Raw genomic sequence first — 21,814 nt, 5'->3', positions numbered from 1 at the left:
CAGAAAGCAGCCCACATGGTACCAACAACCATGTCACAGTTAAATTTACAGAGATCAGACCTTTCTTCATCCTGATGTTTGATGTCAAAATTAACTGGAGGTCTTGATCTGTATCTACATTATAAATAGATAAATAAATAAAAAATGGTTACTGAATAAATTTTCAAGTGTTCCTAATTATGCACGATCAGTGTATATTCTCTGTATTGTGACAGTATCAAGAAGTGAGCAACTGTGATATCCATAGCTTTCTTTGTAATAACACAAAACATTTATAACAATATTTTAATCAATTTTTTTGGTCTATATTTGGCTTTGTGAGTGTTTCCTCATACTGTATGTGTATGCACAAAAGGATATACCGTTTACAACAGACAAATCCACAACTCCATGATTTCAACACAGTAATACAATTTAGGTACTTAATACGATACAATTTATTTACTTATAAATGTAAATAATCATGTTAATAATTTATTTAATTACAGGGTCTTCCATGCATACCACATCAACACTTTTATTCATATTTAATAGCCACAACTAAATAGCTTGCTCTTACATGAGTGTATGAAAAGAAGGAATTTTAAACCAAGTGCGTCAGTTGTTGTATCAGTCCTCCTCAGGGAAAGAGATGGATTGATTGATTGATTGATTGATTGATTGATTTCCTTCTTTCTTTCTTTCTTTCTTTCTTTCTTTCTTTCTTTCTTTCTTTGTATAGCCTAATATTGACACTACAAGGAGATAACAGATTCACAAACTATATTACAGGTTCTGAAAAAAGGGGTCACTTGATTTACAAATTGGAAGCAAACACAAAAACCTTTCTTATGTCTCATTCTTTTATCCATCCATCCAGGAGACTCAGGGCACAAGACAGTGTGCACCCTGGACAGGGCATCAGTCTATAACAAGGCACAATTGCACACACTTTTTTGTGCACTATTATTCATACACAACAATTTACAGATCAGCCTATAACACTGAACTTTGGATTGCGGGAGGAGACCAGAGTATCCAGAAGACAACCCACATACACAGAAAAGGCAGGAATCAAACTCACAACCTTGAAGATATAAGGCAGACATGCTATCCAATAAGCCACATGGCATTCACCCCTTCATTCATATATTTATTTCGTAGATTTGTATTATAATCTACTACCACTACTTCTCTACTACTAGAAAAAATTATTTTGTGCATGACTATTTTAAAATGTTACTGGGGTTGCAATCAAACAGCATTTTCAATTAAGAGCGTATGCACTATTGTAATCTTAAAATCCTGACATGCTGCACTAAGCATAGGAATTCAACAATATAAAACAGACAAATTTCTTTGTCCATTTTTTTTTCCAATTACCCTCAGTTCGAATAAAAAAATCTCAATAAGCCCTTCTAACCTAAGAGTTTTATGTTTAAGACAATAGCAGAACGTTTTAAAAAGAAACGGCATGTCAGCCTATTTAAAACCGCTGTGCATAAAATCGCTAAACATTTTATAGTAATGCTGACTGTGCTCCAGGCTTTCTCGGCCGACATCAACTTTTAAATTCGCTAATGCTCTCGTGGCTGAATGAACACAAATCCCCACAGCCTTGCTAGCCACAGTGCAGTGGAAAGCTTCCCAGAATAGTGGAGGTTATTACTGCATAACAGCAATGGGGAACTAAAATCTAGCCACAGGGGTTGCAAGCCAGTGATTTCTGTGCCAGTCCCAAGCCCATATAAATAGAGAGGGTTGCATCAGGAAGGGCATCTGGCATAAAGCGTGCCAAATTTAAACACGAGAGTCACCAGTGTGAATTCCATACCGGATCGGTTGAAGACCAGGTTAAGAACAACCACCACCAGCACTGTTGACCTATAGGGTGCGGGAAAAATTGGGCTACTGCTGGCACGAGGAAGGAGAGGTGGGTGAAGGGTTTGTAGGCAGAGAGAAGCAGAGAGGCAGGAGTACACAGTGTTGCTTAAAAGTTTGTCAACACAATCAAACAGACCAGACTAATATAATATACTTGGTAATTTTATATTCAGAAAAAAAGAAAAAGTTATTGCTGCTCATCAGGCTGGAGAAGGTTACAAAAAACTCTGTAAAGAGTTTGGACTCTTTTAAGACCATTGGTACATTCACTAGAAGTGGTCCACCAACAAAGATCACTCCAAAAGCAAGATATGTAATAGTCTGTTTTGTCAGAAAGGAATACAGGGTAACTTCTAAGCAACTAAAGGCCTCTTTTATTTTGTCTAATGTTAATGTTCATATGTCTGCCATAAGGTGAACACTGAACAACCTTAGTGTGCAAAGCAGAGTAGCAAGGACTATGCCACTACTTAAAGATTAAAGAAGAACAAAGATAATGTTTTAGAATGGCCAGGCCAATGTGCTGACTTTAATCCAAAAGAAGTTTCCTTTTGGAAGGACCCGAAGCAAACAATTCATGTGAGGACACCCAAAAAAATCTGAGTGTTGAAAGTCTTTTGTACTGAGGAGTGGACTAAAATTCTTCTAAACTGTTGTACAGGACTGATTAAAAGCTACCAGAAACTTTACTTACAGTTATTGCTGCACAAGGGCTTACAACAGAAACTGAAAGCAAAGGTACACATACTGCAAGTTACAGATATGTAATGCTGGTTCATTTTTCTCAATAATTAAACGAAGTATAATATTGTTGGCTCATTTGTTAGACTGTGTTCACTTTGTTAACTTTTAGGACGTGTAAAATCTGATAATGTTTTTGGTCATATGTATGCAGAAATATAGGAATTTCTAATGGGTAAACTTTCAAGCGACACTGTACGTCTGAGAATAGGGACTCTTAATGCTGGTACAATGACAGGGAAGGTTGGAGAGCTGGAAGACATGATTGAAGGTAGATATACTGTGTGTGCAGGAGACTAGGTGAAAAGGGAGCAAAGCATGTAGTATTGGGGAATACAAAGTGCTTTATTATGGTGTAGATAAGGATAGGTTTGTGAGGAATTCTTTAGATGTGAAAAGGGTGTCAGACAGGGTAATCAATTTAAAGTTAGAAATTGATGGGTTAATGCTGAATGTCATCAGTGGTTATGCTCTACAATTAGGCTGTGAGTTAGAAGAGAAGGAGATATTATGGAGTGAGTTAGATGAGCTGATGGGGAGTATTCCCAGATAGGAGACAGTAGTGATTGGGGCAGACTTCAACTGGCATATTGGTGAGGGAAACAGAGGTGATGAGGAGGTGATGGGCAGCTTTGGTGTTAAGGGAAGAAACCTAGAAGGACAGATGGTGGTGGACTTTGCTAAGCAGATCTAAATGGCTGTAGTTAATGCTTATTTACAGAAGAGAGAGGAACATAGAGTTACATATGAGAGTGGAGATAGGAATACACAGGTAAACTACATTCTATGTATAGGAGGCAATCTTAGAGTGATTAGTGACTGCAAAGTGGTGGTAGGAGTGAGTGTAGCCAAAAAGGTGGAGGTGGGGCTACATGGGGGTGGGCCTACGAGGATCGGCTTCGAGTTCCTTTTTGTTTGTTATGGTTAGGGACAGGTTGACAGATGAAGTGAGACAAGAATTGCTGTGGACAATGATGCTTGCGGATGACATTGTGATCTGTATTGGGAGTAGGGAGCAGGGGGAGGAACACTTGGAAAGGTGGAACTCTGCTTTGGAAAGAAGGTCAGTCGAAGTAAAACAGAATACATGTGTATGGATCAGAGGGAGGAAAGTAGAAATATGGGGTTATAGGTGGCTGAGGTAAAAAAGCATTTGAGTTTAAGAATTTGGGAACCATCCAGAGTGATGGAACGTGTGGAACGAGGTGAAGAGGCGAGTACAGGCAAGTTGGAGTGGGTGGAGAAAAGTGTCAGGAATGTTGTGTGACAGAAGATTGTCAGCAAGAATCAAAGTAAAGGTGTAAAAAACAGTAGTTAGACCAGCTATGCTGTATGGGTTAGAGACAGTAGCAGTAAGGAAAAGACGTGAGGCATGGAGGTAGCAGAGATGAGGATTTTGAGGTGCTGTTTAGGAGTGACGAGGATGAACAGGATTAGGAACAGGCACATTAGTGGAACTACTCAGGTTGGCTGTTTTGGAGACAAGGTTAGAGAAGCTAGATTGAGATGGTATGGACATGTACAGAGCAGGGAGAGTAGTTATACTGCTAGAAAGCTGTTGGAGAAGGATGGAGCTGCCAGGTAAGAGGTAAAGAGGAAGCCCAAAGAGGAAATATAATTCTGTGTTTAATGAGGACATAAAGGTAATTGGAGCGAAAATAAAGAAAGAAGAAAAAAAAAAAGAAGAAGCAATGGGGAAATAAATCTGGAATAGGGATGTTCGCAAAAGAACATGGCCAGGTGTCCACAAACATTTGGCAATATAGTGTATGTTACTGACATAATAAAATGTTACAAAAGTCTTTTACTTCATTTGAACAGTACATTTGACAGTTGTTAGTGTTTAGCATGTAATATATAGGCTATAAACTTGAATATATCCACAGTTTTATTTGGATAGTCCATTTAATAGCACTTGATGTTTAGTAGCTCTTTTGGCTATTAACTCATCTCTAGCTTGATCACATTTCACATTCAGGTTAGTTGATGACTCACTAAAATCAAATACAGAGTCTTAAATATTTTGAATTGCAATAGTTAATTCCTATTTGTGCTTATATTTTGTAAATGCAGACTATACAATTTAAATATGTGAGACACGGAGAAAAGATGGAAGAGAGGAAGAGAAAGAAAGAAGGAGAGGCAGAGAGAGAGAGAGGCAGAGAGAGAGAGAGAGGCAGAGAGAGAGATAAGCTAACCTTCTGATGCGGTCACACATTATTAACAACATACAACATTTCAAAATGTGACAAATTGTATGTCATGTCTAATTATTATCTACTGTATCAATTACAGCTATAGTAATTAGACTAATACAAATACATAACAGCTCTGCAAAATATTGTGTAATAGGAAAAGTGTTTTTATCCTTGTACACACAAACATTTATGTTAGACTTACTTTTAGTGTTTCTCCATCTGCATACAGTACATACACTGTCACCTCTATATTCTTCTGCACGCTCTTCCCTCCTCTTTCAAAGTCGCCACGCTCGAGGGTCAGATATATATCATTTCGACTGTCTCCTGCACATGCACAAACACTCACTAAATAATAAATATTTCTGAAATTATTCACTGTAATAATAATTATAATTTTGACAAGTAGGTGGTGCTGTCATGAAATTTGTGGTCACTGCATGAGTTCTGTGTTGAGATAGAGCCTCATTTCCAGTGTGGCAGCATCACTGTTAGATTCGTTGGCGCATTATATTCAATGCATTTGGAGTATTCAAAATTCTTTGAGAGTCTTAATATGATGTGTGTCAAATTTGGTGATAATTGGACACTTTTTAAAAAATTAAAGAGCTGGAAAATCTAATTAAGAAGAATGTCATCTTGTCTTGAACCATGGAATCTAGGAGGATGTAAACCTTTAAACAGGATGAAATTATTCTAATATTTTGTCTTCTGGGAAACAGGTAAATATCTTACAGTAGGTAACTTCTGAAGGGTAGTAATACATTAAAATAAAACTAAGGACATTATACAAAATAATAACAATTTTCCTTAATTATCCTGTTTAATGTTCAACATATGGTGTTTCCTTATTGATTGATTTAGTGATTGTTTATACCTTTTGTGATATATGTGTATGAGTACATAATTTGCCCTCAGTGAGAAAAGATGGATCTTAATATCATATATAAACAACTTTCTCAAAACTTAAAAACAGTCCTTGCTTACCCAGGCAACACAGTATTAAAAATCAAGAACATTGAGCTGGTTCATTTGGGTAAACTACGCCAGGTTACATATGTAACCCTGTTCCGTGAGAAGGGAATGAGATTCTGCATCAGGGCTGATGCTATGGGAACACATCTTTGAGGAAGTTGTGTCTAAAGCTGTGTGTGCACACATGCCAATTTAATGGCACGTGACGAAGTGATTATGTGCCAGCAAGTCCATATAGGGGCATCTACATCACATTACTCTATCTTCTTTTTGTCTGAAGGAAGGGTGAGTGGACACCCGGGGTGTAGCAAATGACGCAGCATCTCGTTCCATGCTAAGGAAACCAAGTTACATGTGTAACCTTGTGTAGTTCCCTTTTGTCACTGTGTCAGGGCTGATGCTATGGGAACGTCAATTCTCCTGCCACCACGCACCGGTCAATGACTGAGCCAAAGGCCATGAGAGAGTGTTACGTCTGTGTGGCTGTGCCTGTGTTTCGCTCCTTTTTTTTTTGCTCTCTCGCGCTCTCTCTCTTCAGGTCCATCCACAGTTTCCCGTTGGTCCGTTGAACCGTCAATCTCCCGGCTTCAAAAGTGATGTCATGAGTCTCTGCTCCAATCACAATCATCCCGGTACTTTAAGAAACGCCACCGGAGGAGTGCAAGTTGCTCTGAGCGTCTCATTCATCCTTGTTGTTACTCTTTGTCAAAGCCGAATGTTTGTGAGTTTGAGTACTGTGTGCCATACCCGTCCGTTTGTTCTGTTCTGTCACTATTTGTGTATATTGTGGGTGACTCGTCTTCCGGTTAGAGGGGAAAAGTGGACAGGTAAGAGGTCGCGCGACATACATTGTGCACACGTAGGTTACCTTAGCTTTGTATTAGACACACTAGTTTAGGAGTGAGTGCCACCTCTTGTATGTTTTGTGTTTTGGATAGTTTAGAGTAGTTTAGATAGGGTGTTTTTACGCCGAAGACCTTTTTTCCACATTTTGATTTATTAGTCAGGCTAGGGGGTCCAATCAAATTAGTTAGTATTGTTTCGTTTTGTTACTTTCATTCAACCTGCCACAGCACAAATATCTTCAAGGGAAACACCCCTGGCCAAGGCACTGGATGAGGCAATACCTCTAGTGGAGTGAGCACTGATGCCTAGAGGCGAAGCAACTCCATGCACCTCATAGGCAAGAAGGATGGCACGGTCTACAGGAAGGTCTCAGTTGCCTGGCACCATGCAAAAAATGAGAGACCAGAGAAGGCCTACCCAAGAAGGCCTCGGGGACAGGTTCCTGGTTTGCAGCAATGTCTACCATGTACATATTTAAAGTAGACAGAGACAGGCCCAGAAAAAGGTGAAACTGCAGAAACTCCAGCACTGTACATTCAATGTGAGAGGGAGAACCATAGTAGACAGTGGGTCGAATCCTCAGAAACTACCCCTATAAAGGTGGTTCTCTGAGGGAGAGGAAGGAAGAAAAAAACACTCACTTTTCTGTGTTCAACCTGAGGCCTCATGACCTCGATGACTGACCACCATAGCCTTTGACTGGGCAAGAATGGGCCAGTTGTCCAGGTAATTCAGTACAAGCATGACCTGGAGACACAGTGGTGCCAAGGCAGCATCCAGGCATTTCGGTAATGCGTGTGGTGAAATGGCTAGGCCAAAAGGAAGAACACAATACTGGCAAGCTCCGTGCCCAAAAGCAAACCTGAGAAACTTCCTGTAATCTGGCAAAATGCCTATTTGAAAATAAGCGTCTTTGAATTCTATCGTCACAAACCAGTTCTTGGACCTGATCTGTTATGCAATAACCTTGATTGTGTAGCATCTTGAACTTGTAAGTCTTCAGAGTACAGTTCAGAGCCTGCAGGCCTAAAATTGGGACATATCCCCCCGCTTTCTTGGGAACAACAACAAAAAAAATGTGGCCAGGGAAAAAAGGTATTCCCCTAAGACCTCAATACCTCGGAATAGTCATATGGGAAAATTGGCAGGACACAGGACCTGAACCATGAGGTTCACCTTGCTGCACAGAGAGCTTCAGAAACAACTTCCTCAAAGAAGCATTCCCATAGCGTCAGCCCTGACGCAGCGTCAAGTTCCCTCAAAAATGAACTCAGTTATCATTGTGTCTTGTGAACTCTGAGAAATCTTTTATGTAAAATACCTTATTCAGGGCAGCATTAAATTAAAAAATACTAAGATAAAAAGATTTTGACTTAGGATTTTTGATTGAATAATTGAAGGTTAATGCAAAACTTTTGTTAACAACTCTTAAAAAAAAAATTAGACTGAGCCTTATGCATCTGGTCATTAAATGTTAACAAAAATCTGCCACTCCTACCTGGTAGAATGATATCAGGGAATCCAAGTTTACGTGTAAGAGTCACAGCCCCATTGAACAGCGTCTGATTTTCTCTTCGCAAGGCATCTAGATCACCACGGAACAACTGCAGGGACACTATTAGACCTAAAAATACATATACACACAAAGAGAAATGAAAACTCTAAAGAGTTTTACTCTTTTACTGAAATTTGTTATAGGGTATTACATGGCATCTGGCATCAGTTCTTCCCTCAAATTACCATAATTGGTGCTTGGGGCTGAGTATTTTGTGCTGGACTTTCGGATGATGTTCTCATGGATCTGATACCACTCACTTTCATTGTTACAGCTAAAAAAAATTAATAAAAATTAAACATTATGATATTAAACATTTAAGGACAGCATACATATATATATATATACATACGTACATATATTATATACATATATATATACACACACACACACATTACATGTGCAAACACTTGCACAAACTCACGTGTAGATTTTTAGCACAAAGTCCTTTTCCTCTTTTGGGTCTGTTATGGAGCTGAAGACATCAGTCATTGCCAGTGCAGCACAGCCATATGGTCTTCTGTACTGGACATGTGGGGGGCCCTTCTTTGAGTCATTTAGCAACATACGACCTTCACACCCAGAACAGATCAATCACAATCACTAATATATCTTTTACATATTTTACATACATATTTTGCAAATCAAAAACATTTTTAAAAAAATGTCAAAAAATAAATCAAATGCTCTCTGAAAAATGCTTGATAGACCATAGAGTTAATATCAGTAAAATTCAAATAACGGTTTAAATGATTGAATGGGGGTCAACAGTTAAAGAAGAGTTAAAGCTCTGGGTTTGAGTTCAGAATTCAGGGACACATACTGTACAGTGGTGTGAAAAAGTGTTGGCCCACTTCCTGATTTTTTATTTTTTTGCAGGTTTTTCACACTGTAATGTTTCAGATCATCAAACAAATGTAAATATTAGTCAAAGATAACACAAGTAAACACATCATGCAGTTTTTAATGAAAGCTTTTATTATTAAGGGAAAACAAAATTCAAACCTCCATGGCCCTGTGTGAAAAAGTGTTTGCCCCTAAACCTAATAACTGGTTGGGCCACCCTTAGCAGCAAGAACTGCAATCAAGCGCTTGCAATAACTTGCAATGAGTCTGTTACAGTGCTGTGGAGGAATTTTAGTTCACTCATCATTGCAGAATTGTTGTAATTCAGCCACAGTGGAGGGGGAGGTGAGGGGAGAGCAAACAACTTTTCACACAGGGCCATGTGTGTTTGGATCTTGTTTTCCCTTAATAATAAAAATCTTAATATTAAAACTGCATGTTGTGTTTACTTGTGTTATCTTTTATGAACATTTAAATTTGTTTGATGATCTGAAATATAAAAGTGTGACAAATGTGCAAACAAAATAAAAATTTCAGGAAGGTGGCCAACACTTTTCACAACACTGTAGACACAGCACCCCCACCCATTTTTGTCCTCATCGGTGACCCTGTCTTGTGGAGTCCCTCAGAGGTCTAATCTTGGCCAGATGTTATTTTCTCTGTACATGCTTCCATTGGGGTTTATTCTAAGGGAGTATGGCATTTCATCTAACTGTTATGTAGATGACATGTGGCCTTATCTGCCATTGAAGTGAAATGATCTCAGCACTCCAAATGTATTGCTGGATGGCCTAAAAGTTATCAAAGCGTGGATGGCCTTGAATTTTTTACATTTTAATGAGAAAACTGAAATTGTGATATTCGGTTCAAGTAGTTTACAAGTGCCCCTTAACATGGAATTAGGTTCATTACTTCCCTATATTGACTCCTCTGTTAAGGATCTGGGTGTAATCATGGACAGCGTCAGTTCTGTAGTTTTTAATCAAAGGCTTTTATCTAAGGTAAACCTTTCTTTCCAATCAAAGACTTTGAAAGGGTTATGCATATTTTCATCTCTTCTCAGTTAGACTATTGTAATGCCCTTTATATTAGTGTCAGCCAGGTCTCTCTCTCATGCAGTTGGTGCATAATGCTGCAGCAAGGCTATTGAAAGGAGTGCATAAGTGTGATCCTATTTATCTTATTCTAGCCTCTCTTCCTTGGATTCTAGTGTGCTTTAGGATTGATTTTAAGGTTTTAGTGTTTGTTTATAAATCCTTGAACGGTGTGGCCTGAACTTATTTTTCTGATCTTATTAAACTATATGTTCCATCAAGGCCCCTAAGGTCTGTGGATGACTTGCAAGCATAGGGGTGATCAAGCATTTGCAGTTGCTGTTCCTAAGCTCTGGAATTCATTGCCATTATTGGTGAGGCTGGCCCCAACATTGTCTGTCTTTAAATCTAGTCTTAATACATATTTGTATTCTTTGTCATTTAACACAGTTTAGATGTGAGTTGTTGTCTTGTCCTTTGTGTTGTTTTTCTCTTTTTATTCTGGATGTATAGCATGTTGGTCAACTTCAGTTGTGTAAAATGTGCTTTAGAAATAAACTAAACTAAAAGCTAAACTAATCTTGAAGGTTAGGGGTAAAGATAAGATAAGATATACCTTTATTCGTCCCACAATGGGGAAATTTCTCTGTTATGGCAGCAAAAAAATATATAAAAAGAATAAAGAATAAAGACATAACATAATATACAAAAAACAAAAATGTATAAAAAGAGTAGTGGTTACACTGTAGACATATTGCACACAGGTAATATTGCACATTTTTCAAAATTTCTGTTATTGCACATGTTTAAAATACTTTGTTATTGTTATTATTGCAGTGAAACAGTAATAACCGTGTGTATTATGGTGACTAGATCACTGGGAGCAGCTTTGGTTGTAAAGTCTAATAGCAGCAGGGAGAATAGACCGTCTGTATCACTCCTTCAGACACTTAGGATGTAACAGTCTGTCACTGAAGGAGCTGCTCAGAGCTGAAACTGTTTCATACAGAGGGTGAGAGTCGTTCTCCAGCAATGATGATAGTTTTGCTATCATCCTCCTTTCTCCCACCTCCTGTACAGTGTCCAGCGGAATCCCCAGGACTGAGCTTGCCTACCTGATCAGCTTGTCCAGTCTCTTCCTTTCTGCAGTAGAGATGCTTCTGCACCAGTATACCACACCATAGAATATGGCTGCGGCCACCACAGAGTCACCACTTCAGTAGCTCTTCCTGCACCCCAAACATCCTTATTCTCCTCAGAAGAAAGAGTCTTTTCTGCCCTTTCTTGTAGATTGCCTCAGTATTGTCTGTCCAGTCCAGTTTGCTGCTCAGATGAACACCCAGGTACTTGTACGAGTCTACTCTCACGATGTCCTTTCCTTGAATGTTCACTGGTGGGAATGAAGTTTGTTTGTGCCTATGGAAATCCACCAGCAGTTCTTTGGTTTTCCCTGCATTTAACTGGAGGCAGCTCCATTGGCACCAGTCCACAAAGTTCTGAATCAGTCCTCTGTTCTCCCTGTCATCATCATCCGTGATCAGATCGATGATGGCAGAGTCATCAGAGAACTTCTGTAGGCGACAGGTTGCTGAGCTGAACATGAAGTCTGCAGTGTATATGGTGTAGAGGAACGGGGCCAGATCCGTTTCCTTCGGGGCTCCAGTGTTGCAGACAACCATGTCAGACTCACAGTCACGGGTCCTCACATACTGTGGCCGGTCTGTGAGGTAGTCCAATATCCAAGCACAGAGATGATGGTACACTCCCATGTACACCATCTTATCTCTCAGGAGCACAGGCTGGATGGTGTTAAAAACACTGGAGAAGTCAAAAAACATGACTCTCACTGAGCTCCAGCCTCTTCCAGGAGCGAAATAGGCTCAACAATTCAGGAGGAAGATGACAGCATCCTCCACTCCAATGCCAGGTTGGTAGGCAAACTGAAGTGGATCTATTGACGGGCTCACCAGAGGTCGCAGATGTGTTAGCACCAGCCTCTTCAATGTCTTCATCAGATGCGAGGTCAGTGCTACTGGTCGGTAGTCCCCAAGGTCTTTTGGGCGCGACATCTTTGGTACAGGCACCATGCAGGATGTTTTCCATAGCTGTGGCACCTTCCCCAGCTTCAGGCTCAGGTCAAACATGTACAGCAGTATGCCGCACAGCTGATATGCACAGGTCTTAAGGAGCATGGAGCTGATGCCGTCTGGACCCGCAGCCTTCTTCGCTTTGATCTTCCTGAGCTCCATTCTCACCTGGGCTTCTGTAATGGGCAGTGTGTATTGGTTGAAGTGGGGGCTGGAAGGAATTGGGGGGGTGTTAGGTGTGTTGTGTGTAGGCTGTGAGCTGATAGTAGTGCAGAGAGAGGAGGTGCTGGAGCAGCTTGCTGTGGAAGCAGAGAAGGGGGTTGTAGCAGAGGGGACTGGATGGGGCAGGGGAGGTTGGTTGATCAAATCTGTTAAAGAATAGATTTAGATCATTCACCCACTTCTGGTCACCCTCAGCCTGAGAGCTGGGATCCTTATGACCAGTGATGGTATTAAGTCCCTTCCACACACCACTGATGTTGTTCTGCTGCAGCTGATCCTCCATCTTTCTCCTGTAGCATGCTTTTCCTTCCCTGATCTTCTTTCTCAGTTCTCTCTGGACAGCTTTCAGCTCTTCCTTGTTTCCTGATTTAAAAACCCTCTTCTTCTCTTTAAGAAGAGTCTTTATATCATGGTTGATCCATGGTTTTTTGTTGGGAAAACACCGTACAGTCCTGGTTCAAGTCCCTCTTGAGCAATGTCATTAACCCTCTCTGCTCCAGGACCACTATACTATGGCAGACCCTATTCTCTGACCCCAACTTCCTGATATGCAAAGAATAGAATTTCACTGTGCTGTCATATATATGTAACAAATTAAGGCTTCTTAATTTGCAAATCTGATTACATATGGCTCTTTATCAGCTTATTAATCTTTTAATTGAGAGCACATTTATGCATTTTGCTTTGATCTGGAATCTTGAGCTATCTTTGAGGTTATAAAACATGGCAGACTAGTGGGTGGGAATTTTTGTCCAAGCATGTGAGGTTGATTCATCATTTACACTCAAATCACTGCTTGTTTCAATGTTTTTATGACAGGTACATAAATCAGATCTGTTCATATGTTATTTCATTTGCTCAAAATCTGTACCCATATCGACAGTGTCGAAAAAGTGTATCTTCAGGGATAAAATCCAGACCCAGATGCAGGGATAACATAAAAGTGGTTTATTACAAAAAATAACCAAAACTACAAACATGTGGAAAAATACTGGGTAAGACAAAGCAACTGAGATAACCAAACAGAAACCAGGAGACATGACCACAATCCAAAAAGCACACAAGAACAAGGACAGGTATATATAAAGAGGTCAAGGAACAGGCGTGCAGAGGTAGGAATGGACTGGGAAAAGTCCAAGCCGTCCATGACACAGTGCTTTGGTGAATAAGGACTGATTTTTTTTCTTGTTTTAATAACAAGAACTTAGTGGTGAGCTGACGTTAGGCCACAGAAGAACAGAGGACAAGAAGACTTTTAGCCATGATCCTTTCAGTTGCTGGATAGATAGCGGATTGTATCCATAAAGGAGTCATAGATGTGTCAAAGAATGATATGAAGATTATCAATGATGAAGTACCAGTGAAATGAATCTTTAAGTCTGGAGCAAAGGGTTTTGCAAGAGACACAAACCACTTAAAGTCTCAGAAATTAATTTTTTCCCATTTTTTTTCAAGTTTTAAAAAATCTTTCACATGAAAGCAGAGCTTATAACAATGGACATTGTCCAGACATTTTCTAGTTACTTTTAATCATAATTATAATGGAAATACAGTTGTAAAGAACAGAAAATACACATTAGGTATTGTAAATAAAAATCCCAGGACAATCTTTTTTTCTTTCCAATATACCTCAAAGTAGGTTCACATCTATAGTATTTATGTCACTCTACTCATAGGGTACTCATAGGAGCCCTGTAGTGTTGCAGTTCACTTTGACCATCCCTAGCATCTGCCAGATTCTTCTTCGAAAACAAGGCGGAGGACTCCTATTTAACCAAGTGACTGAGTAATTCAATTCCACCCTGTCTTTGTGGCTACCCACACTCGAACAGTTGTGAGTTTTATGAAATTGTATTTGGAAAATGTGTATAACCTACAAACTGGGGAATACATACAACCGATAAACTCTGAGTGAAAAGTGGTGCTAACCCTGCTTATAAATTACAAATGTGAAACGTTCCTCTACTACAGGTTAAATCTGGCTTTAGAACAACAGTATCCCAAGGTTAAGTGCAGCATGAAAAGCCTTTTGGTATATTACTTCAACATGGAAGAATATGTGGATCATTTGATTCCATGATGATCTGACTTATGAAGCATGATGATACCCTAAATGATGGCAGAAACCTTACAGCTGATAAATGTTAATCCTAGACTTTGCTGGAAGTAAGACTAAAAGTTTTCCCCCATTTTCTTCCAAATTTGTTTATCTGCCAAATCCATATTGCAATTATCAACTGTACAACCTCTAAGACATGTAATGCCAGCCACAGCATCTTTTCGATCTGCTGTTCATTCTGCATCACGAGGCCAGGTAACACTCTGAGGAAAGCTCTATCTGCACACTTCTGCATATATTAGGTCACAGATGCCTGTGAGTAGGTAAGGTCTCTGACACAGAAGAGATTATGTAATTCATTTTGCCCAGAGACCACAGCCAGTTTTTCACCTTTGGTTTCCAATGGCATCTTCTGATGATAGATAAACAATTTTCTCTCTCCTATTGGGAGCAAAGTCTAGGAAATTTCTGCTGTGAGATTTATGTAATTTTATGAACACTTTTTTAAATCTTATTTTAGGAGTAATTCTGAAAAACTTTATGTTCAGAAACCAATAAAATTTATAAGAGGTTCTTTTGTATGGACAGCAACACTTCCAGGAAAAGGGTGCTTTCATGTTCTTGTTCATTCTCTAACTACAATCAACATGGGTTAGGGATACGTCTAGACAGTAATTGCATTTCAGAATGGCATTAAAATAAAATAATGAAAAATGATGAAAGCAAAATACAGTGCAAGTTAAATTCATGTCTAATATGATTCAGAATTTCATTTAAAAAAAAGCAAAAGGCTGCAGTGAGAGAGTAAGTGACTCTGAATGTGATGGTTTTGCTTTCCTGTGTGTAAAGTATGTCTAATTAAAAGCAATACAATTTGTGTGTTGTATTTCACAGTAAAATGTAATGCAGCTGCATGAAAGGCAGATTACAATCACTTCTGCATTTAATTATTAATAATTAATTATTTTTAAATCCCTTGCTGATTAAAGAGGTGTATTAAGAGAAATAGAAATGAAGACCTTGCTTTTTGGTGTGGTATTTTTTCTGCATGCCACCAATGGAAAGAAATACTGTGTGTGTATTGTGTTTCCTTGTTTGTGCAATCATACTTAGCAATAAAGCTCTTTCTGATTCTGATTCATGTTTTTATTTCCCCACTGGTCAAATTACATTTAATTCTCACTTGTCAGACTTAAAGTAGAAAGTTACTCAGAATACTCTTCACATTCCTGTTAATTGTTATAGAAAACTGTTGGAAGTTTCATATATGTTGCCAATCATAAGGGATGAGTCTATTATTTGTAAGAGATATTTAATTCTTTCTTGTAGTATTTCTTTAGGAAAATGCCTATGTATCAGATCCACTACTCAGAGGAAATCTGTGAAATGAACTCAGTATGTTTGATACGAGCACAGTATCAGACTACCGATTATATTGGTTTCCATATACAATAATTACTCATCAGATACTATTAAATTAATACATAGAATTTTCTCCCTACTGTATCATGGAGACATTCCATCAAGTCATCACTAAATTAAATTTGCTATTGTACTATTTGAGGATCCAGGAGTATACGTATTGTCTTTACTATAAGCAACTGTATTGCTTTACTCTAAGCAATCCGTTATAAATAGTTGTGATATTTCCTCATCAACTAATTAGACTAGAGTATATTAATATATCCAGGAGGACTAACCTCATTTAAAGCTACAAACTCATTTGGTGTAATCAAAGTTGGTTAAACAAGGTACACTAAATCCCTGATCAGTTCTATTTCCATTTATATGCAGTTTTTTTAATGTTCTTTTTTTATTCAATAATTATATAACTATACATTACATGTGAATTTGTTTTGAGGCAGAAAAGTATAGTTATACTATAAAAAAGTATAGTATAGTAATACACAGAATAGTAGATCAGTGATGGGTTAGGTATTTTCTTTCTATACCTTGGCTGCCAAATGTGACTGGATAGCATATGCCCTAATTACCACCTTCCATTGTGACTTGTGAAAAGGTGCAGGCTGAGCTGTCAAGATAATCTCCCTGTTCCTGAACCAGCTACAGTAGCTGGCCAATCGGTTGAGTGACTTGATGCATGAATGAGAATGGCAGAAAAAAACAGTAGGATGTCTCAAAAAGAAAAGATGAGGGGGTGGGTGGGTGGATGTTCATGCTCACTAAGAAAGACAACATTCACATCCTTCAGTGAATAATTCCATTTCTGACATATTCCATGTGCATGTAGCATACATATAGTAGAACACTACATAGGCTGTTGCAAGTATCATTGATTTGGGAACAGTGAGGAGCTGGATTTATTTGTACCTCATCTGAGACCTTAATGTTCCTGCGAGACCATGCCAGCCACCTTAAAAGAATGCACGGGAAACGCTGAAAGTGCAAACTGCACAACACCACAAGATCAACTCAGGCTTGGTGTTAAAAAATACTTTAACATACAATCTGCATTTAAGTTATGTTCTAGTAAAACTCCTATTAGAAATGTGCTTCTTCAAATCTGTGAAACAACAAGGCAGTAGAACATAATTCACATGATCTGGTCTTCAGTAGCAGGATATCCCACAAGCTCTCGGCTGATTCAACAATATGTCAATTTGCAAAAGTTTCAGGTTTATCCCTCACATAAAACAATAAAACAAACAAACACCTTCACACCGTGTGTGTGTGTGTGTGTGTGTGTGAGTGAGTGCGAGTGCGAGAGAGAGAGAGAGAGAGAGAGAGAGAGAGAGAGAGAGAGAGAGAGAGAGAGAGAGAGAGAGAAACTGATTTGTGTCAGGATATTTTAAAATCTAAATTTCAATAAGCAATGACATCAAAATTCGCTATATTTGTTCTATATTTTTATACAGCACATAAGAATAGAGTTAACTAAAATATAGTTGGTGTAAAACGCTATTTGTCCATTTTTACGTGAACACCTGACAGTCATACCTGTATGTCCTTGGTGAACATAGCACTAAAGATTTAGTGGCCTTTTGCAAGTTATAATAACCTCCAATCTTCTAGAAAGGCTTGTGTCTAGATTTTGGAGAATGGGGGTTTGTGCTGATTCAGTAACAAGAGATTAATGAGTTTAAGACCTTTACAAGGAGCTCTGGGTTGCAGTATTCCAATTTATCCCAGAGTTGTTCATAGGGGTTGAGAGCCACTTGAGGCTACTTGTGTTCTTCCACCCTAAACTTGGCAAATCATGCCTTCGTGGGTCACACACTGTGAACAGAGGTACTGTCATGCTGGAACAGGTTTGGGCTTATTAAAGGAAAATCTTAAAGTTACAGCATACACAGACATCCAATATATTCAGTGTGTGCATCTTTGTGGCAAAAATTTGGAAGTGACCCACATGTGGACATGACGGTAAGGTGTCTACATACTTCTGGCCATACAGTGTATCACTTTATCAGCACATATCCACACAACCAAATGACATACATTGTACCATTTTCACAAATCACAAGGGAATAGAGCCCCAAGCTATCCTGTACAGGCCTTAAAGACTTTCCATGATCAGAAAGCAACACAACCCTTTTAGCTCAGGTAGATCAGATTTCTTAAGCTTGCTGCCTTATCCCCTTCACAGTGAGAATCAATACAGACAGCCGGGGCTCTCCATCATATATTCTGCTGTGCTGGACTGTTGGATTAACTTGTGTCAGATCTCAGGTCATACAGCATGGTGGCTGATACTGTGACTTCAATTTCTTATTATGTTTTGCTCCTCAGACCAGTAGCATGAGGTATTCTGCAGGATACATGTCGACTCCTGTACTAATACCACCTTTTACTGTTGCAGTATCTCAGAAGAATGTAGGAGAAAGCAAGATCTTGTGTATGTGTTTAGTGCCTTTTTACAGTTTTTAGTCAAAAATATTCTAGTCAATTGCCTAAGCTATTCATATTAAGTTTTGTTGTCATTATGTTCTGAATTTACATTGCGGCATTCAAATAAACATTTAATATTAGTCTAGTATGCTATGAATATATGTAAGGATGCATTAATTAGTCTTGTAATTATCATATTAATCATTGCAAATGCTGTGTAATCACATATAATCACACACAGACATGCCGATGCTGTCTTCAAACTCCACCCGAAAAGCATAACTCCTCTCTATGTACATATAACTCAACAGCTATATACAGCCTTATGTGAATCAGTGTAGCTGAAAATAGCCTCAAATTAAAGCTGGCATTCTGCATTTGAAATTCAAATATGTGCTGAAGTACAAAGCCAATAAGTTCATGCCATCATCCAAATACATATAGAGTACTGACTAAACTGGGAGATCAAATAAAATCATATATTTGTCAAAATCTTACCAGTTCGAATGACGTGTGCAACAATATAGAGCTCTTTTTTGAGATCCTTTGTGCTCAAATCCTAAAAAGAAATATGTACATTTTTTACAAGACGATCAAATATAACAGAGATCCTTTTAATGACTTTTATTTTTAGGAAATAATCCAGACATTTGGTATCTATACATCCAAACATTACCAATGAAATGCTTTCTTACCATGAAAAGAGTACAGAGTCTATCCACTTTCTCAGGATTCTGTGGCCCTCCGTTTTTGTTCAGCTTTACTAGAAACCTTTCGCTGGAATAATAAATATTGTCAGAAAGCATATCAGAAACATGAAAGCTGCAAATGAATCATGGTTAGTCTCAGGTTTATCCACATCTCCATATTCACAATTAGCCAGCTAATTTCTAAACAAAAACTAGTTGACAGCTCATCAGAGGTCCACGCTAATGAAGCATGGAAGCTTAGGAAATATTTAATAAAATATGATATTCCTACTGTAAATTCGTAGTGATATCCCATATTTAACTGCATGAAACAGGTTAACTGAATGCTGCTTAATTCAAGGAAACTAATTCAGATGGCTGGAAAAGGGGCAAGCTATTATCATGTCATCTGAGGAAACCCAAAAATAAACACAGCAATAAACTAGAAGGAGCAGAGAAAGATAACAAATAGCAACTGTTATTTTTGCATGACATACACTATGCTAAGATGATTACTAGCATGGTTTTAAGAACCTGTTGGCTAGCTTAGGTTGGCAAGCTCACACAATGTGCAAATACTATTTCAGCCCAGCATTTTGAGTTTCATTTATCTTTAGGCCTCAATCAATGTGGTTTTAACTTTATTATAGCATATAATATCAAGATCACAAAGACAACAGAGCAGGACTATGACTCCCATCAGTTAACAACACTCATGTCACATGACTAGATCTTATCAAAATGTTATCCAAGTTTTGTATAGCACTCATTGGGTGCATCTTTTTCAGCTCCCCAGTTCAGTAGTCAGGGCTCGTGTAGTTGACCATTTTCAGAGCTGTCTCTATGGCAAAATCCTTCCAGTGCACTGGAAAGTTTGCTCTTTAAAAAAATCCCACAATGCACTGCACAAACCAGGGAGCATCAATGGTCACTATGTTCCCTTACTCAAAGTGATGTCATATTTTCTGAAGCTTCTCAACTCGAAAAGAATATCAGACAAACTCTCAGCCAGATTTCTTTTTGTTTTGTGGCTCTTAAATAAGTACTTACAGCAGCAAATTTTAACTTTATTTGACCTTCTATATACATTTTCTTTGTGCATAATAAAACATTCTGTAGCGAGGGTACTATCCTGCCTGAAGCACCATCACTGAAATGAGCGTGATTAAGCTAACAAATTAATATGACTTAACTATTAATTATTACACTGGACAAGTGTTCCCTTGTTGTGATGTTTGGGCACCTTGTATTGTGATCCAAAGTAACAACTAGAGTGCACGATGTACTTCAAATATTCTGATTGCTAGCACATTATACATCTGAAATTTGGATTCTGAGATCAGTCTTGTTTGCCCGCTTGTTTTCATTCACCTGATCCATTTGTTTTCACGGGCATCATAGAGGCTAAAAAACACCTCCACATCTTCATTGATGCTGTTATAGGTGAAGTTTTTTAGGTTGAGAAAGAGATGGTGAGCAATTGGTATCCGGTAGCCATCTCCGTGACGCTGCCCCTGGAGAAAAAAAATAACATGCAGATGTAATGTGAATGTATACATCTATATTAACAATTTAATATTGTCAAATGTGTGTGTTAATAGTAGTGTAAGGTAACATTAGTGGAAGTTCAAACCTGTGCTGTACTTGATTGACCACAATGTTTGTTTGAGGCATGCTAAGAGAAAAGAGACGAGACAAAATAAATATCTATGTGGATTTATGACCTTTCTTCAACCCCAGTAGATGATAAAGCAGGGGCAGAATTGATAATTGCAGAAATTAGCTGTCCTATCGTTACACACAAACACTCACAGACACACACGGACACACACAGTCTGGTCATAAGTGTACATATGCCTTGCAGAAACAGCAAAATGTTAGTAATTAAAAAAATAAGAGTAATTATGAAAAAATGGATCTCAAGACCATATAGCCTCTGTTGGAAAAGGGTCAAATATGCAGATGATGTTAAAAAGCAAAGAGTGTGTGTGTGTGTGTGTGTGTGTGTGTTTCTGTTTAATCTTCTTTGTATTATGAGGTACTTTTGAAAATTCAATCATATTTTTTCTCTTTTTTTCCCGTAACAGATTCAAGCAGCCTCTCCTCTTGAATTATCCCCATACGTTACCAAGCCAACTGTGAAATATGTGTGCATTGGTCTGCCTGTGTGTCTCTTGGGGACCTGCCTGATACAGCTCTAGCAAGAGCAGACCAGGGTAAACTGAGAGCATTATCCACAATCTGGAACTCTATTTTCCAAAGACTAGAAAAATGTTTGTCTTATTTTTTGTTTATGGCAACTGGTTATCAGACATTCCTTGTTTGTACTTGGATTTCTTTATAACCCAATTTCTCATGATAACCATTGCATGTGGTTCACTGTGTTACAGTATACTATGCAAAAGGCTCAGCGTGTTTAGCAATATTAAAAAGTGTGATTACTGGAAATTGTAACAATAATAAATATATTATTATAATGGGTGAACACACACATACACACACACAGTCACACCTTCATGCCGCTACACTTCACAGAGCACATTTAGCTTGGTGTACATATGCTCTCCTTCTAGTACAATCTGTCCAGACAGCTTGGCCAATCACTAACCATCTTGTAGAGGTCAGATACACTGAACTGGTCTGGATCCACCATCTCAAACTCCTTCCTTGGTACTAGGTCTAAACCCAGGTGTCTATAATAGAGGAGTGGGAATTAAAAGTGAACATATTATAATAAATCATTTAATTAATCATTCAAATGTAGTATTTGTTATAAGACATTAGACATATTAAAGCTTCTAAGATAGCAAAGAATACCAGTTATGGATTGGGTTTCAATCCTGCCTATAC

The 21,814-nt window shown here is 38.4% G+C and overlaps 1 protein-coding gene across 1 annotated transcript in view; it reads right to left on the bottom strand.

Moving 5' to 3' along the window:
• LOC132853964 (dedicator of cytokinesis protein 3-like) overlaps nt 1-21,814 on the bottom strand; it is a 72,267-nt gene that overhangs the window by 38,729 nt on the left and 11,724 nt on the right. Inside the window, exons 7-15 of the mRNA XM_060882056.1 lie at nt 21,573-21,657; nt 20,598-20,639; nt 20,336-20,478; nt 18,971-19,052; nt 18,774-18,834; nt 8,603-8,750; nt 8,364-8,452; nt 8,122-8,247; nt 5,005-5,129 (exon numbers count right to left, since the gene is read on the bottom strand). Of these exons, the coding sequence (XP_060738039.1) occupies nt 5,005-5,129; nt 8,122-8,247; nt 8,364-8,452; nt 8,603-8,750; nt 18,774-18,834; nt 18,971-19,052; nt 20,336-20,478; nt 20,598-20,639; nt 21,573-21,657 (901 nt within the window). The remainder of the gene's footprint in view (nt 1-5,004; nt 5,130-8,121; nt 8,248-8,363; nt 8,453-8,602; nt 8,751-18,773; nt 18,835-18,970; nt 19,053-20,335; nt 20,479-20,597; nt 20,640-21,572; nt 21,658-21,814) is intronic.

This window comes from Tachysurus vachellii, chromosome 11, assembly GCF_030014155.1.
Source record: "Tachysurus vachellii isolate PV-2020 chromosome 11, HZAU_Pvac_v1, whole genome shotgun sequence".
In the NCBI taxonomy this organism is placed as follows: Eukaryota; Metazoa; Chordata; class Actinopteri; order Siluriformes; family Bagridae; genus Tachysurus; species Tachysurus vachellii.
Note: the sequence above shows the minus strand (reverse complement) of the source record. Positions and strands in the feature narration are given on the sequence as shown.